General features: G+C 49.1%; 1 protein-coding gene across 1 annotated transcript in view; it reads right to left on the bottom strand.

Annotated features, from left to right (window-relative positions):
• Positions 1-19241, bottom strand: part of LOC147094919 (integrin alpha-X-like) — a 98540-nt gene that overhangs the window by 11088 nt on the left and 68211 nt on the right. Inside the window, exons 5-8 of the mRNA XM_085973947.1 lie at positions 19074-19153; positions 11524-11607; positions 10419-10491; positions 7194-7304 (exon numbers count right to left, since the gene is read on the bottom strand). Coding sequence (XP_085830073.1) covers positions 7194-7304; positions 10419-10491; positions 11524-11607; positions 19074-19153 — 348 coding nt within the window. The remainder of the gene's footprint in view (positions 1-7193; positions 7305-10418; positions 10492-11523; positions 11608-19073; positions 19154-19241) is intronic.

Genomic DNA, 19241 nt, shown 5'->3' with positions numbered 1-19241 from the left:
AAGCCATATTTCAGAAAGATAAACCATAATATGAACAGAATTCTGATATTATTAATACATGATATACTAAGTTTAAAAGTCTGGAAAGCCTCAGAGACACAGGCTGTAAACGGAAAACAGGCTCCTGAGATGGGATGGTTTGTAAAAACCAAACAAGCTTTGAAATGGGAATTAGTTAAATATACTAAAACAATGGCCCTATTGAAATGGCAGTTTGGCGCTTCCAGAGGGCCTGGAGTTTGGGAATAATACAATGGAAGACCCAGTTTAAGGTGTTATAAGTTAACATGTTGAACAGAAACACAAACATTAAAAGAGGCATGTGCCTTTGAAAAGATGACATTCGGAGAGATCGCAAAGTCTCTGAAGAATGGACTCAGTCGGGAATATTTTGTGGACTTTATGGGATTTTTCTGAGGGAAGTACTGAAGTACAAAGGGATCTGGGGGTCCTGGTGCACGAAACTCAAAAGGTTAGTATGCAGGTGCAGCAAGTGATTAAGAAGGCCAATGGAATGTTGGCTTTCATTGCTAGGGGGATAGAATATAAAAATAGGGAGGTATTGCTTCAGTTGTACAAGGTATTGGTGAGACCGCACCTGGAATACTGCGTACAGTTTTGGTGTCCATACTTAATAAAGGACATACTTGCTCTCGAGTCAGTACAAAGAAGGTTCACTCGGTTAATCCCGGGGATGAGGGGATGGACATATGAGGAGAGGTTGAGTAGATTGGGACTCTACTCATTGGAGTTCAGAAGAATGAGAGGCGATCTTATTGAAACATATAAGATTGTGAAGGGGTTGGATCGGGTGGATGCGGTGAAGATGTTCCCGATGATGGGTGAAACTAGAACTAGGGGGCATAATCTTAAAATAAGGGGCTGCTCTTTCAAAACTGAGATGAGGAGGAACTACTTCACTCAGAGGGTGGTAGGTCCATGGAATATGCTGCCCCAAAAAGCTGTAGAAGCTACATCATCACATAAATTTAAAACAGAAATAGACAGTTTCCTAGAAGTAAAGGGAATTAAGGGTTACGGGGAGCGGGCAGGAAATTGGACATGAGTCTAGGTTCGGATCGGTCATGGCCCTGTGGGTAGCGGAGCGGGCCCAGGGGCCGTGTAGCCTGATCCTGCTCCTATTTCGTGTGTCTAATTCTGTTAGATTCAGGAGATGGTTCTGTGATAGTGGATTGGTGGTTAGGATCAGATCAGCCATGATCTTATTGAATGGCGGAGCAGGCTCGAGGGGCCGATTGGCCTACTCCTGCTCCTATTTCTTATGTTCTTATGTTCTTATGTTATAGAGTCATAGAGTCATAGAGTTTTACAGCACAGAAAGAGGCCCTTCGGCCCATCGTGTCTGCGCCGCCCATCCATCCCTGTCCAGTCTAATCCCATTTTCCAGCATTTGGTCCATAGCCTTGTATGCAATGGCATTTCAAGTGCTCATCCAAATGCTTCTTGAATGTTGTGAGGGTTCCTGCCTCCACCACCCTTTCAGGCATTGAGTTCCACATTCCAACCACCCTCTGGGTGAAAAAGTTCCTCCTCAAATCCCCTCTAAATCTCCTGCCCCTTACCCTGAATCTATGCCCCCTTGTTATTGACCCCCCCACTAAGGGGAAAAGTTCCTCTTTATCTACCCTATCTATGCCCCTCATTATTTTGTACACCTCAATCAGGTCCCCCTTCAGCCTTCTCTGCTCCAAGGAAAACAACTCCAGCCTGTCCAGCCTCTCTTCATAGCTGAGGCGCTCCATCCCAGGTAACATCCTGGTGAATCTTCTCTGCACCCTCTCCAAAGCAATCACATCCTTCCTATAGTGAGGCGACCAGAACTGCACACAGTACTCCAGCTGTGGCCTCACCAGCGTTTTGTACAGCTCCATCATAACCTCCCTGCTCTTATATTCTATGCCTCGGCTAATGAAGGCAAGTATCCCATATGCCTTTTTAACCACCTTATCTACCTGCTCCGCTGCCTTCAGGGATCTATGTATATGTACACCAAGGTCCCTCTGACCCTCTGTACTTCCTAGGGTCCTACCACTCATTGTGTATTCCCTTGCCTTATTTGTCCGTCCAAAATGCATCACCTCGCACTTTTCAGGGTTAAATTCCATTTGCCACTTTTCCGCCCATCTGACCAACCCGTTTATATCGTCCTGTAGCCGGAGGCTTTCCTCCTCGCAATTTACCACCCCACCAATTTTCGTGTCATCTGCGAACTTACTGATCATACCTTTCACATTCTCATCCAAATCATTTATGTAGATCACAAACAATAAGGGACCCAGCACCGATCCCTGAGGTACCCCACTGGACACAGGCTTCCAGTCACAAAAGCAACCTTCGACCATCACCCTCTGCCTCCTGCCACTCAGCCAGTTTAGGATCCAACGCGCCAAGGCCCCCTGGATCCCATGGGCTCTTACCTTCTTGACCAGTCTCCTATGCGGGACTTTGTCAAAAGCTTTACTGAAGTCCATGTAAACCACATCCACAGCATTTCCCTCATCCACCCCACTAGTCACCCCCTCGAAAAATTCGATCAGATTTGTTAGACATGATTTACCCTTGACAAAGCCATGCTGACTATCCCCGATTAATCCTTGCCTCTCCAAGTGGAGATTAATTTTGTCCCTCAGAATTTTTTCCAATAATTTCCCCACCACAGATGTTAGACTCACTGGCCTGTAATTCCCTGGTTTATCCCTGCTACCCTTCTTGAATAATGGTACTACGTTAGCTGTTCTCCAGTCCTCTGGTACATCCCCTGTGGCCAGAGAGGTTCTGAAAATTAGTGTCAGAGCCCCTGCAATCTCCTCCCTTGCCTCCCACAGCAGCCTGGGATACATCTCATCCGGGCCTGGGGATTTATCCACTTTTTGGCCCGCTAAAACCGCTAGCACCTCCTCCCTCTCGATGCTAATATGTTCGAGTATGTCACAGTCCCCTTGCCCGATTTCTATGTCTGCATCGTCTTTCTCCATAGTGAACACAGATGCAAAAAATTCATTTAAAACCCCGCCTACATCCTCTGGCTCTACACACAGATTGCCACTTTGGTCCCTAATGGGCCCTACCCTTTCCCTGGTTATCCTCTTGCCCTTAGTATACTTATAAAACATCTTAGGATTTTCCTTTATTTTGCTCGCCAGTGTTATTTCATGGCCCCTCCTCGCCCTCCTAATTTCTTTTTTAAGTATGCCCCTGCACTTTTTATACTCCTCTAGGGCTTCTTCTGTCTTTAGTCTTTTGTAACTGCCAAAAGCCCCCCTTTTATTTCTAATGCATTTTTGTATATCCCTTGTCATCCAAGGTTCCCTTTGCTTGTTGGTCCCACCCTTGACCTTTACAGGAACATGTTGGCGTTGTACTCTCTCTATTTCCCTTCTGAAAGTCTCCCACTGTTTTGATGTGGATTTTCCTATAAGCAGCTGCTCCCAGTCCACTTTGGCCAGATCCTGCCTTATCATATTAAAATCGGCCTTCCCCCAATTTAGAACCCTTATTTCCGGGCCGTCTTTGTCTTTTTCCATGACCACCTTAAATCTCACCGAATTATGGTCACTGTCGCCAAAATGCTCTCCTACTGACACTTCCACCACTTGCCCGGCTACATTCCCCAGAATTAGGTCCAGTACCGCCCCCTCTCTTGTAGGACTTTCTACATGTTGGCTCAAAAAGCTCTCCTGGATGCACTTTAAGAATTCTGCACCCTCTAAGCCTTTCACACTCTGACTGTCCCAATTTATATTGGGGAAGTTGAAATCCCCCACTATTATTACCCTATTATTTTCGCACTTCTCTGAGATTTGCCTACATATCTGTTCCTCTATCTCCCCCTGACTGTTTGGGGGCCTATAGTACACTCCCAGCAAAGTGCTTGCCCCCTTTTTGTTTTTAAGTTCTACCCATATGGCCTCATTAGAGGAACCTGCTAATATATCATCCCTCCTTACAGCAGTAATTGACTCCTTAATTAATATTGCAACACCCCCTCCCCTTTTACACCCCCCTCTGTCTCGCCTGAAGATTCTATACCCCGGAATATTGAGCTGCCAGTCCTGACCCTCCCTCAACCATGTCTCCGTGATAGCAACAATATCGTACTCCCATGTGTTCAACAACAACTTCAGTTCATCCACCTTATTTGCAAGACTCCTTGCATTAAAATAAATGCCTTCCAGCCCTGCCATATTCTCTTTTGCCTTCACATATTTGCTCTGCCTTCCCAGCTGACTTGTTTTTCCCTCTGTATTTGGCCGTAAATCACCCCCTACTATAGCTCCACTCTGTACCCCAAACCCCTGCCAAGTCAGTTTAAACCCTCCCCAGCAGTGCTAGCAAACCTCCCCGCAAGGATATTGGTTCCCCCCTGGTTCAGGTGTAAACCGTCCGACTTGTACAAGTCCCAACTTTCCCAGAAGCAGACCCAGTGATCCAGGAAACTAAAGCCCTCCCCCCTGCACCATCCCTTTAGCCACGCATTCATCTGTTCTATCTTCCTATTCCTATACTTACTAGCACGTGGCACCGGGAGTAATCCAGAGATTACAACCTTTGAGGTCCTGCTCCTTAATCCTTCACCTAGCTCCATAAATTCTTGCTGCAGGACCTCATCCCTCTTTTTACCTATGTCGTTGGTACCAATGTGGACCACGACCACTGGCTGTTCTCCCTCCCCCTCCAGAATGCCCTGCAGCCGCTCAGTGACATCCTTGACCCTGGCACCAGGGAGGCAACAAACCATCCTGGATTCACGTCTACGGCCACAGAAACGCCTATCTGTTCCCCTTACTATAGAATCCCCTACCACTATTGCTCTCCCACTCTTTTTCCCCCCTTCCTGGGCAGCAGGAGCACCCGCAGTGCCAGGAAGTTGGCCGCTGCTGCCTTCCCCTGGTGAGTCATCCCCCTCAACAGTATCCAAAGCGGTATACTTGTTTGAAAGGGGATAGTCCTGTGCAGATACGTGAAAGACTGGTTTTGTTAAAACTCCAGAGAACGCATGGCAGTTGGCTGTGACAAAAGAACTCATCCAGTGTGTATGGGTCTGGCCGACAGTCCTGGAAAAAGGAAGGGGGCCATTGAAATTGATTAGAAAAACCACTCTAATATGCAAAGCACTTCTCACCTCCATCTCAGAAGAGAAGCAGAACAATGAACCCACTAGCTCACCCAGCAAAGACCGAAAGATATGTCCCAGACTTAGGGCCATTAACCCAATACGCGTGGGTCCGACGATGACCCATCACTGATGAAGCACCGGAGTGCTTAGAATTTCTCCCAACACAAAGACCGAAAGATGTCCCAGACTTAGGGCCATTAACCCAATAAGCATGGGTCTGAGGATGACTCATCACAGATTTAGCACCGGTGTGCTCAGAAGCAAATGGATTTTTAAGATTGGTGGGAAAAGACAGGCAGCCTATCTATAAAGACAGACTCTTTTGCACCATTCTCTCTCTCTCTCTTGCCTCCCTGCTCCAACAAGACAAGAAGTACCAGCGAAAGCCGACGAGCAGAGCGATCAAAACCGGGGTAAGTGTAGTCTCTCAGAAGTGAAGTTTTTGGGTTAATCCGAGGGGGGGGAGCTTCGTTTGGTTTAGCCAGGCGAAGGGTTTTATGCGGCTGGGTAATTTGTTGGTAGGAGTGGAATTAGCATCCACCGTAGCAACAAGGGAATTACTGCTTGTTATAGTCCCCAGTTTTGTACTGTATGTATATTGATTGTAATCTGGATTTTTATTCTCCACAGGGATTGTGATTTCGAATAGTAGTGCATGTTTTAGCCAGTGTATGTTAGACCAAATAAATACAAGTTTGATTTTTCACCGAAGCGTTCCTGTCCGTGACTTATCTCATTTACACTCTGAATAATAATTCCCGGGTATAGAACTGTCGTAAGGCGGGGGCGATTCGGACCGTCCGTCTAGCAATTGGGCTAGGATCAAAAACCGATAACATCTCCTGGCGACCAGTGGCAGGATTTGGGTTAAAGGATCTGGGTTAAAGGAGTGTAAAAACCGCCTACACATCAAGTAAAAGAAACACCTGCTGGTCAAATAGTTTTTATGTTAAACTTGGAAGACAGGAAACACGATTAAATATGCAACCAATTGAGATAGCTGGAAAACAAGTAAACACCCAGTCAAAGTGTCTTTAATTTATACATAGTAAATATGATACCAACAAGAACACCTTGTAGATATGACTTCAATAGATGTACCAAGCATTTACATTGTTTTTGTATTGAACTTGGAACACCACGGAGTCATAACGTCTGCTAAAACCAGTAAAGCCAATATTAAGAATTGAATGCAAAATCTTCAATAAGAATGGCATCAAACAGAAACCATTGCTGTCATATTGTTTTTGTGATAGTTTTTGGAACACCTAAAGGTAGAGACATAATTATGCATGCAATAGCTGAATTGACAGTAAGATAGAAAGCATTCAACAGAGGTATCAATAAAGACAATTAGCTTACATCAGCAGAGAACTTCAAAGAATAAATCACTGCAAAAAGGGTATAAAAGAAAGACCTTTTCAAACAGAAAGTCAGAAGTCGCTGAATGGGCCAAGTGTTTCTCAACTTTAAAGGCATCATCTGTGAATTTTTAACGTTGAGTCTCGGGTAATCAAGATATTTGATTTTGGTGGATACTCTGGATTTAGAAATAAGTAAGAAATATAGAAATGTAACGAAGTAAAGATTTGAGAATAAGGATCTGTGAGAAATAAGAAATGTAAGATATTTGTATTTTGAATTGTTAATGTTGTGACTGATTCAACAGCTGTTAACTGAATGTCAGCTCTTAAATAAAACTATATATTTAGAATTGTCTCAAAGAGTATTTCTGTATAAACTCGCGAACCCAATTTCTGTACACTCTTTCGTAAGGATTTGCAGAATTCTGGGGGGTATTCCGGAACCTCATAATATCCGGAAGGTTACAGTCTAGTTAAACTTATTAAAAGTGCTATCTGGAGGACAGTAACATCTTTAGTCGTTCCGTTCCTTTAGGGAGAGATAGCCTGGACCTTTAGACCCATTTAAGCGTCTAATGGAATTCGGCTATCTCTAACTTAAGTTGAAGGTGAACGTCTGGGGAATAGGCCTGACCTGGGGTAGCCCGAGACAGGGCTAGGACTAGTAATTATCCCTTCATGATGACACTCACCGGATCAACCTGGATCAGGCTGCTGAGTTCCCACCTCACTAGGCCCAAGATCTCCATGGGAACGTCGAACGTCACATTGACGGGGAGGTCGTAACCTCCGAGGTTTTCCACCTGTGGTGAGGATGAACAAACCAGGTCAATGTTTCAGAGCAGAGCTGTGTTCCTGCCCACATTGACAATCAGCAACAACCCCTAGCAACAGGGGGAGGCCCCTCAGCCTGAAGCACTGAGTGTAGCAAGGGCACAGAATGTACTCTGGCTGGGGGACTTCAATATCCATCACCAAGAGTGGCTCGGTAGCACCACTACTGACCGAGCTGGCTGAGTCCTGAAGGACATAACTGCCAGTCTGGGCCTGCGACAGGTGGCGAGAGAACCAACACGAGGAAAAAACCTACTTGACCTCATCTTCACCAATCTACCTGTCGCAGATGCATCTGTCCATGACAGCATTGGTAACAGTGAACACTGCACAGTCATTGTGCAAACGAAGTCCCGTCTTCACACTGAGGACACCCTCCATCGTGTTGTGTGGCACTACCACCATGCTAAATGGGATAGATTCAGAACAGATCTAGCAGCTCAAAACTAGGCATCCATGAGGCGCTGTGGGCCATCAGCAGTTGCAGAATTGTATTCCACCACAATCTGTAACCTCATGGCCCGGCATATCCCTCAACCTGCCATTACCACCAAGCCAGGGGACCAACCCTGGTTCAACAACGAGTGTAGAAGAGCATGCCAGGAGCAGCACCAGGTGTACCTAAAAATGAGGTGCCAACCTGGGGAAGCTGCAACACAGGACAACATGCATGCTAAAAAGTGGAAGCAGCATGCTATAGACAGGGCTAAGCGATCCCACAATCAACGGATCAGATCAAAGCTCTGCAGTCCTGCCACATCCAGTCGTGAATGGAGGTGGACCATTAAACAACTAACGGGAGGAGGAGGCTCCATGAATATCCCCATCCTCAATGATGGTGGAGCCCAGCGCGTCAGTGCAAAAGACAAGGCTGAAGCGTTTGCAACCATCTTCAGCCAGAAGTGCCGAGTGGATGATCCATATCTGCCTCCTCCTGAGGTCCCCACCATCACAGAAGACAGTCTTCAGCCAATTCGATTCACTCCACGTGATATCAAGAAATGGCTGAGCGCACTGGATACAGCAAAGGCTATGGGCTCCGACAACATCCCGGCTATCGTGCTGAAGATTTGTGCTCCATTGACTTCAGTTTTACCAGGGCTCCTTGATGCCAGACTCGGTCAAATGCTGCCTTGATGTCACTCTCACCTCACCTCTGGAATTCAGCTCTTTTGTCCATGTTTGGACCAAGGCTGTAATGAGGTCTGGAGCCGAGTGGTCTTGGCGGGACCCAAACTGGGCATCAGTGAGCAGGTTATTGGCGAGTAAGTGCCGCTTGACAGCACTGTCGATGACACCGTCCATCACTTTGCTGACGATTGAGAGTAGACTGTGCTCGCTGACCTATATTGGCTCCCAGTCCGACAACGCTTCGATTTTAAAATTCTCATCCTGGTGTTCAAATCCCCTACAACCCTCCCTATCTCTGTAACCTCCTCCAGCCCCTACAACCCTCCCTATCTCTGTAACCTCCTGCAGCCCCTACAACCCACCCTATCTCTGTAACCTCCTCCAGCCCCATCAACCCTCCCTATCTCTGTAACCACCTCCAGCCCCTACAACCCTCCCTATCCCTGTACCCTCCTCCAGCCCCTACAACCCTCCCTATCTCTGTAACCTCCTCCAGCCCCTACAACCCTCCCTATCTCTGTAACCTCGTCCAGCCCCTACAACCCTCCGTATCTCTGTAACCTCCATCGGCCCCCTACAACCCTCCCTATCTCTGTAACCTCCTCCAGCCCCTACCACCCTCCCTATCTCTGTAACCTCCTCCAGCCCCTACAACCCTCCCTATCTCTGTAACCTCGTCCAGCCCCTACAACCCTCCGTATCTCTGTAACCTCCATCGGCCCCCTACAACCCTCCCTATCTCTGTAACCTCCTCCAGCCCCTACCACCCTCCCTATCTATGTAACCTCCTCCAGCCCCTACAACCCTCCCTATCTCTGTAACTTCCTCCAACCCCTACAACCCTCCCCATCTCTGTAACCTCCTCCAGCCCTTACACCCCTCCCTATCTCTGTAACCTCCTCCAGCTCCTACAACCCTCCCTATCTCTGTAACCTCCTCCAACCCAACAAACCTCCCTATCTCTGTAACCTCCTCCAGCCCCTACAACCCTCCGAGATCTCTACGCTCCTCCAATTCTGGCCTCTTGAGCATCCCCCCAATTTCCATCGCTCCACCATTGGTGACCGTGCCTTCAGCCGCCTGGGCCCTGAGCTCTGGAATTCACTCCCTGAACCTCTCCGCCTCTCTCTCCTCCTTTAAGGCGCTCCTTAAAAACCGACCTCTTTGACCCAGCTTTTGGTCGCCTGTCCTAATATCTCCTTATGTGGCTCGGTGGTTGAATTTTGTCCGATTCTACGCTCCTGTGAAGCGCCTTGGGACGTTTTACTACATTAATGGCACTATATAAATGCAAGTTGTTGTTGTGGTATGTGACATGAATCTTGTCATTCATGAAAGAAAGACTTATGAAATGATACTGAGCAGCCCGCGGGTGGCGCCGTCCAGGGCGAGCATAAATACTCAGGCATGGGCCCAGCTTGCGCAGGACATTCTTAACAGGAACTAGTGAAGGACAGTCTTTAACAGGAACTAGTGAAGGACAGTCTTTAACAGGAACTAGTGAAGGACATTCTTTAACAGGAACTAGTGAAGGACAGTCTTTAACAGGAACTAGTGAAGGACATTCTTTAACAGGAACTAGTGAAGGACATTCTTTAACAGGAACTAGTGAAGGACATTCTTTAACAGGAACTAGTGAAGGACATTCTTTAACAGGAACTAGTGAAGGACATTCTTTAACAGGAACTAGTGAAGGACAGTCTTTAACAGGAACTAGTGAAGGACAGTCTTTAACAGGAACTAATGAAGGACATTCTTTAACAGGAACTAGTGAAGGACATTCTTTAACAGGAACTAGTGAAGCACATTCTTTAACAGGAACTAGTGAATGACATTCTTGAACAGGAACTAGTGAAGGACACAACTAGACCACCATGTTGTAAAACAGTTGATTAAAGCTTTGTTTATAGCTTAGACCAAGTACCTAGTAGTTTTAATATGTCAGTACGTACTTTGTAAATGTGTGTCACGCTCCTCTTCTCATCCGCCTGACCCCCGAAGCTGATGTAACGGGTGTGGCTCACTCTGCGAGAGGGAGAAGAACGGTCACAATCATTATTGACAGTGGCCGCCTCCCATGGTTACTATTTCCCCCCCAAATCCCGTTCCCCGCCCTCCCTCCCCACCTTAACATAGGACAGCCATGGCTCAGTGGGTCAGAAGGTTGTGGGTTCAAGGCCTGCTCCAGGAACTTGAGTACGTAAAGCTAGGCTGACACTCCCAGTGCAGTACTGAGGGGGCGCTGCACTGTCGGAGGGTCAGTACTGAGGGAGCACCGCACTGTCGGAGGGGCAGTACTGAGGGAGCGCCGCATTGTCGGAGGGTCAGTACTGAGGGAGCACCGCACTGTCAGAGGGGCAGTACTGAGGGAGCGCAGCACTGTCGAAGGGGCAGTGCTGAGGGAGTGTCACACTGTCGGAGGGTCAGTACTGAGGGAACGCCGCACTGTTGGAGGGGCAGTACTGAGGGAGTGCCGCACTGACGGAGTCAGAGTACTGAGGGAGCGCTGCACTGTCAGAGGGGCACTATATCAAAGAAGAACATGGGGGATCTCTCCACAGTGTCCTGGGGCCAATGTTTATCCCTCAACCAACATCATAAAACAGATGATCTGCTCATTATCACATTGCTGTTTGTGGGAGCTTCCTGTGCGTAAATTGGCTGCTGCGTTTCCTACATTACAACAGTGACCACACTTCAAAAAAGTACCTCATTGGCTGTAAAGCGCTTTGGGACATCTGGTGGTCGTGAAAGGCGCTGGAGAAATGCTAGTTTGTCTTTCTTTCTGACTCTAGCCTAATTCCGGCCTAACTCAGGCCTCAATCAGGCCTAACAGAGGCCTGGCACCAGTTGAACCACCTCATCCCTCCTTCTGGAGAGTGTCTCCACATCCCCAGATGAGGAATCTGGTCCACCTCGTTCTCAAATCCCAAAGGCCATGTGGTAAGTACAGAGGACGGAGTCACACTCATTAAAGCCACCCCTACCTAAACCTTCGGGAGAATCTAATCTAACCACGGATCATGGTGGAACTGTAACCAGTGACAGAGGGCTCACCTGGAGATGATTACCTCAACAGCGTACTGAATGGGAATGGTCTCCGTGCGAACATTGCCCTCCAGAATCCTCAGTTCATTCTCACTGAAGAAAGAATTTCACCCAATGTTAGTCACGTGAAGTTTAATAATCACTCTCTTAGTCACTGTCCCCATCAAACACTCCCGGGGCAGGTACAGCACGGGTTAGATACAAAGTAAAGCTCCCTCTACACTGTCCCATCAAACACTCCCAGGGCAGGTACAGCACGGGTTAGATACAAAGTAAAGCTCCCTCTACACTGTCCCATCAAACACTCCCAGGGTAGGTACAGCACAGGTTAGATAGAGAGTAAAGCTCCCTCTACACTGTCCCATCAAACACTCACAGGGCAGGTACAGCACGGGGTTAGATACAGAGGAAAGCTCCCTCTACACTGTCCCATCAAACACTCCCAGGGCAGGTACAGCACGGGTTAGATAGAGAGTAAAGCTCCCTCTACACTGTCCCATCAAACACTCACAGGGCAGGTACAGCACGGGGTTAGATACAGAGTAAATCTCCCTCTACACTGTCCCATCAAACACTCCCAGGGCAGGTACAGCACGGGTTAGATACAGAGTAAAGCTCCCTCTACACAGTCCCCATCAAACACTCCCAGGGCAGGTACAGCACGGGTTAGATACAGAGTAAAGCTCCCTCTACACAGTCCCCATCAAACACTCCCAGGGCAGGTACAGCACGGGTTAGATAGAGAGTAAAGCTCCCTCTACACTGTCCCATCAAACACTCCCAGGGCAGGTACAGCACGGGTTAGATACAGAGTAAATCTCCCTCTACACTGTCCCATCAAACACTCCCAGGGCAGGTACAGCACGGGTTAGATACAGAGTAAAGCTCCCTCTACACTGTCCCCATCAAACACTCACAGGGCAGGTACAGCACAGGTTAGATACAGAGTAAATCTCCCTCTACACAGTCCCATCAAACACTCCCAGGGCAGGTACAGCACGGGTTAGATACAGAGTAAAGCTCCCTGTACACTGTCCCATCAAACACTCCCAGGGCAGGTACAGCACGGGTTAGATACAGAGTAAAGCTCCCTCTACACTGTCCCATCAAACACTCCCAGGGCAGGTACAGCATGGGTTAGATACAGAGTAAAGCTCCCTGTACACTGTCCCATCAAACACTCCCAGGGCAGGTACAGCACGGGTTAGATAGAGAGTAAAGCTCCCTCTACACCGTCCCATCAAACACTCCCAGGGCAGGTACAGCATGGGTTAGATACAGAGTAAAGCTCCCTCTACACTGTCCCATCAAACACTCCCAGGGCAGGTACAGCACGGGTTAGATACAGAGTAAAGCTCCCTCTACACTGTCCCATCAAACACTCCCAGGGCAGGTACAGCACGGGTTAGATACAGAGTAAAGCTCCCTCTACACTGTCCCCATCAAACACTCCCAGGGCAGGTACAGCACGGGTTAGATACAGAGTAAAGCTCCCTCTACACTGTCCCATCAAACACTCCCAGGGCAGGTACAGCACGGGTTAGATACAGAGTAAAGCTCCCTCTACACTGTCCCATCAAACACTCCCAGGGCAGGTACAGCACGGGTTAGATAGAGATTAAAGCTCCCTCTACACCGTCCCATCAAACACTCCCAGGGCAGGTACAGCATGGGTTAGATACAGAGTAAAGCTCCCTCTACACTGTCCCATCAAACACTCCCAGGGCAGGTACAGCATGGGTTAGTTACAGAGTAAAGCTCCCTCTACACTGTCCCATCAAACACTCCCAGGGCAGGTACAGCACGGGTTAGATACAGAGTAAAGCTCCCTCTACACTGTCCCCATCAAACACTCGCAGGGCAGGTACAGCACGGGTTAGATACAGAGTAAAGCTCCCTCTACACTGTCCCCATCAAACACTCCCAGGGCAGGTACAGCACGGGTTAGATACAGAGTAAAGCTCCCTCTACACTGTCCCCATCAAACACTCCCAGGGCAGGTACAGCTCGGGTTAGATACGGAGTAAAGCTCCCTCTACACTGTCCCATCAAACACTCCCAGGGCAGGTACAGCACGGGTTAGATACACAGTAAAGCTCCCTCTACACTGTCCCCATCAAACACTCCCAGGGCAGGTACAGCACGGGTTAGATACGGAGTAAAGCTCCCTCTACACTGTCCCATCGAACACTCCCAGGGCAGGTACAGCACGGGTTAGATACAGAGTAAAGCTCCCTCTACACTGTCCCATCAAACACTCCCAGGGCAGGTACAGCACGGGTTAGATACAGAGTAAAGCTCCCTCTACACTGTCCCATCAAACACTCCCAGGGCAGGTCCAGCATGGGTTAGATACAAAGTAAAGCTCCCTCTACACTGTCCCATCAAACACTCCCAGGGCAGGTACAGCACGGGTTAGATACAGAGTAAAGCTCCCTCTACACTGTCCCATCAAACACTCCCAGGGCAGGTACAGCATGGGTTAGAGACACAGTAAAGCTCCCTCTACACTGTCCCATCAAACACTCCCAGGGCAGGTACAGCACGGGTTAGATACAGAGTAAAGCTCTCTCTACACTGTCTCATCAAACACTCCCAGGGCAGGTACAGCACGGGTTAGATACAGAGTAAAGCTCCCTCTACACTGTCCCATCTAACACTCCCAGGGCAGGTACAGCATGGGTTAGATACAGAGTAAAGCTCCCTCTACACTGTCCCATCAAACACTCCCAGGGCAGGTACAGCACGGGTTAGATACAGAGTAAAGCTCCCTCTACACTGTCCCATCAAACACTCCCAGGGCAGGTACAGCACGGGTTAGATACAGAGTAAAGCTCCCTCTACACTGTCCCCATCAAACACTCCCAGGGCAGGTACAGCACGGGTTAGATACAGAGTAAAGCTCTCTCTACACTGTCCCATCAAACACTCCCAGGGCAGGTACAGCACGGGTTAGTTACAGAGTAATGCTCCCTCTACACTGTCCCATCAAACACTCCCAGGGCAGGTACAGCATGGGTTAGATACAGAGTAAAGCTCCCTCTACACTGTCCCATCAATCACTCCCAGGGCAGGTACAGCACGGGTTAGATACAGAGTAAAGCTCCCTCTACACTGTCCCATCAAACACTCCCAGGGCAGGTACAGCACGGGTTAGATACAGAGTAAAGCTCCCTCCACACTGTCCCATCAAACACTCCCAGGGCAGGTACAGCATGGGTTAGATACAGAGTAAAGCTCCCTCTACACTGTCCCATCAAACACTCCCAGGGCAGGTACAGCACGGGTTAGATACAGAGCAAAGCTCCCTCTACACTGTCCCATCAAACACTCCCAGGGCAGGTACAGCACGGGTTAGATACAGAGTAAAGCTCCCTCTACACTGTCCCATCAAACACTCCCGGGGCAGGTACAGCACGTGTTTGATACAGAGTAAAGCTCCCTCTACACTGTCCCATCAATCACTCCCAGGGCAGGTACAGCACGGGTTAGATACAGAGCAATGCTCCCTCTACACTGTCCCCATCAAACACTCACAGGGCAGGTACAGCACGGGTTAGATACAGAGTAAAGCTCCCTCTACACTGTCCCATCAAACACTCCCAAGGCAGGTACAGCACGGGTTTGATACAGAGTAAAGCTCCCTCTACACTGTCCCATCAATCACTCCCAGGGCAGGTACAGCACGGGTTAGATACAGAGTAAAGCTCCCTCTACACTGTCCCATCAATCACTCCCAGGGCAGGTACAGCACGGGTTAGATACAGAGTAAAGCTCCCTCTACACTGTCCCATCAAACACTCCCAGGGCAGGTACAGCACGGGTTAGATACAGAGTAAAGCTCCCTCTACACTGTCCCATCAAACACTCCCGGGGCAGGTACAGCACGTGTTTGATACAGAGTAAAGCTCCCTCTACACTGTCCCATCAATCACTCCCAGGGCAGGTACAGCACGGGTTAGATACAGAGTAAAGCTCCCTCTACACTGTCCCATCAAACACTCCCAGGGCAGGTACAGCACGGGTTAGATACAGAGTAAAGCTCCCTCTACACTGTCCCATCAATCACTCCCAGGGCAGGTACAGCACGGGTTAGATACAGAGTAAAGCTCCCTCTACACTGTCCCATCAAACACTCCCAGGGCAGGTACAGCACGGGTTAGATACAGAGTAAAGCTCCCTCTACACTGTCCCATCAATCACTCCCAGGGCAAGTACAGCACGGGTTAGATACAGAGTAAAGCTCCCTCTACACTGTCCCATCAAACATTCCCAGGGCAGGTACAACACGGGTTAGATACAGAGTAATGCTCCCTCTACACTGTCCCATCAAACACTTGCAGGGCAGGTACAGCAAGGGTTAGATACAGAGTAAAGCTCCCTCTACACTGTCCCATCAAACACTCCCAGGGCAGGTACAGCACGCGGTTAGATACAAAGTAAAGCTCCCTCTACACTGTCCCACCAAACATTCCCAGGGCAGGTACCGCACGGGTTAGATACAGAGTAGAGCTCCCTCTACACTGTCCCATCAAACATTCCCAGGGCAGGTACAGCACGGGTTAGGTACAGAGTAAAGCTCCCTCTACACTGTCCCATCAAACACTCCCAGGGCAGGTACAGCACGGGTTAGATACAGAGTAATGCTCCATCTACACTGTCCCCTCAAACACTCCCAGGGCAGGCACAGCATGGGTTAGATACAGAGTAAATCTCCCTCCACACTGTCCCATCAAACATTCCTAGGGCAGGTACAGCAAAGGTTAGATACAGAGTAAAGCTCCCTCTACCCTGTCCCATCAAACATTCCCAGGGCAGGTACAGCACGAGTTAGATACAGAGTAAAGCTCCCTCTACCCTGTCCCATCAAACATTCCCAGGGCAGGTACAGCACGGGTTAGATACAGAGTAAAGCGCCCTCTACACTGTCCCATCAAACATTCCCAGGGCAGGTACAACACGGGTTAGATACAGAGTAGAGCTCCCTCTACACTGTCCCATCAAACACTCCCAGGGCAGGTACAGCACGGGGTTAGATACAGAGTAAAGCTCCCTCTACACTGTCCCATCAAACACTCCCAGGGCAGGTACAGCACGGGTTAGATACAGAGTAAAGCTCCCTCTACACTGTCCCATCAAACACTCCCAGGGCAGGTACAGCACGGGTTAGATACAGAGTAAAGCTCCCTCTACACTGTCCCATCAAACACTCCCGGGGCAGGTACAGCACGTGTTTGATACAGAGTAAAGCTCCCTCTACACTGTCCCATCAATCACTCCCAGGGCAGGTACAGCACGGGTTAGATACAGAGTAAAGCTCCCTCTACACTGTCCCATCAAACACTCCCAGGGCAGGTACAGCACGGGTTAGATACAGAGTAAAGCTCCCTCTACACTGTCCCATCAATCACTCCCAGGGCAGGTACAGCACGGGTTAGATACAGAGTAAAGCTCCCTCTACACTGTCCCATCAAACACTCCCAGGGCAGGTACAGCACGGGTTAGATACAGAGTAAAGCTCCCTCTACACTGTCCCATCAATCACTCCCAGGGCAAGTACAGCACGGGTTAGATACAGAGTAAAGCTCCCTCTACACTGTCCCATCAAACATTCCCAGGGCAGGTACAACACGGGTTAGATACAGAGTAATGCTCCCTCTACACTGTCCCATCAAACACTTGCAGGGCAGGTACAGCAAGGGTTAGATACAGAGTAAAGCTCCCTCTACACTGTCCCATCAAACACTCCCAGGGCAGGTACAGCACGCGGTTAGATACAAAGTAAAGCTCCCTCTACACTGTCCCACCAAACATTCCCAGGGCAGGTACCGCACGGGTTAGATACAGAGTAGAGCTCCCTCTACACTGTCCCATCAAACATTCCCAGGGCAGGTACAGCACGGGTTAGGTACAGAGTAAAGCTCCCTCTACACTGTCCCATCAAACACTCCCAGGGCAGGTACAGCACGGGTTAGATACAGAGTAATGCTCCATCTACACTGTCCCCTCAAACACTCCCAGGGCAGGCACAGCATGGGTTAGATACAGAGTAAATCTCCCTCCACACTGTCCCATCAAACATTCCTAGGGCAGGTACAGCAAAGGTTAGATACAGAGTAAAGCTCCCTCTACCCTGTCCCATCAAACATTCCCAGGGCAGGTACAGCACGAGTTAGATACAGAGTAAAGCTCCCTCTACCCTGTCCCATCAAACATTCCCAGGGCAGGTACAGCACGGGTTAGATACAGAGTAAAGCGCCCTCTACACTGTCCCATCAAACATTCCCAGGGCAGGTACAACACGGGTTAGATACAGAGTAGAGCTCCCTCTACACTGTCCCATCAAACACTCCCAGGGCAGGTACAGCACGGGGTTAGATACAGAGTAAAGCTCCCTCTACACTGTCCCATCAAACACTCCCAGGGCAGGTACAGCACGGGGTTAGATACAGAGTAAAGCTCCCTCTACACTGTCCCATCAAACACTCCCAGGGCAGGTACAGCACGGGTTAGATACAGTGTAAAGCTCCCTCTACACTGTCCCATCAAACACTCCCAGGGCAGGTACAGCACAGGTTAGATGCAGAGTAAAGCTCCCTCTACACTGTCCCATCAAACACTCCCAGGGCAGGTACAGCACGGGATAGATACAGAGTAAAGCTCCCTCTACACTGTCCCATCAAACACTCCCAGGGCAGGTACAGCACGGGGTTAGATACAGAGTAAAACTCCCTCTACACTGTCCCATCAAACACTCCCAGGGCAGGTACAGCACGTGTTAGATACAGAGTAAAGCTCCCTCTATACTGTCCCATCAAACACTCCCAGGGCAGGTACAGCATGGGTTAGTTACAGAGTAAAGCTCCCTCTAAACTGTCCCATCAAACACTCCCAGGGCAGGTACAGCACAGGTTAGATGCAGAGTAAAGCTCCCTCTACACTGTCCCATCAAACACTCCCAGGGCAGGTACAGCACAGGTTAGATACAGAGTAAAGCTCCCTCTACACTGTCCCATCAAACACTCCCAGGGCAGGTACAGCACAGGTTAGATACAGATTAAAGCTCCCTCTACACTGTCCCATCAAACACTCCCAGGGCAGGTACAGCACGGGTTAGATACAGAGTAAAGCTCCCTCTACACTGTCCCGTAAAACACTCCCAGGGCAGGTACAGCACGGGTTAGATACAGAGTAAAGCTCCCTCTACACTGTCCCATCAAACACTCCCAGGGCAGGTACAGCACGGGTTAGATACAGAGTAAAGCTCCCTCTACACTGTCCCATCAAACACTCCCAGGGCAGGTACAGCACGCGTTTAGATGCTGAATGTTTGGCGCCCGAACCAGGACTCCTTATTCTCGCTGAGTCTCGTCTGCTGGTCTAGTCGGGAGGTGAGGAGGTCCGTGTTCAGCCTGTACCATCATAAAAAACCGTTAACGCTCCCCCACTGCTTCTGCCCACTCCGCTGCCCCACTCCCATACCCACATCCCTTCTCTTCCCTGGTGACCGGACAGAGATTAGGAACTCGCTCATATTCCTTGCAGAGCACGCGGCCTACCTGTTCGCCTCGACTTTAATCGGCACGGTCTCCTCCCAAGTCGAGTCATCGGAGATATCAAACGTTGCACCAAACATTGCCTTTAAAACATCAAAATAATTCACAAAGACTGTTGGATGAATCATAGGAATTTTAAAAAATTCATCCACAGGAGGTGAGCGTCGCTGG

The sequence above is a fragment of the Somniosus microcephalus genome, unplaced genomic scaffold (assembly GCF_052327205.1).
Source record: "Somniosus microcephalus isolate GS21.2 unplaced genomic scaffold, FLI_Smic_1.0 unresolved_chr1, whole genome shotgun sequence".
NCBI lineage: Eukaryota > Metazoa > Chordata > Chondrichthyes > Squaliformes > Somniosidae > Somniosus > Somniosus microcephalus.
Note: the sequence above shows the minus strand (reverse complement) of the source record. Positions and strands in the feature narration are given on the sequence as shown.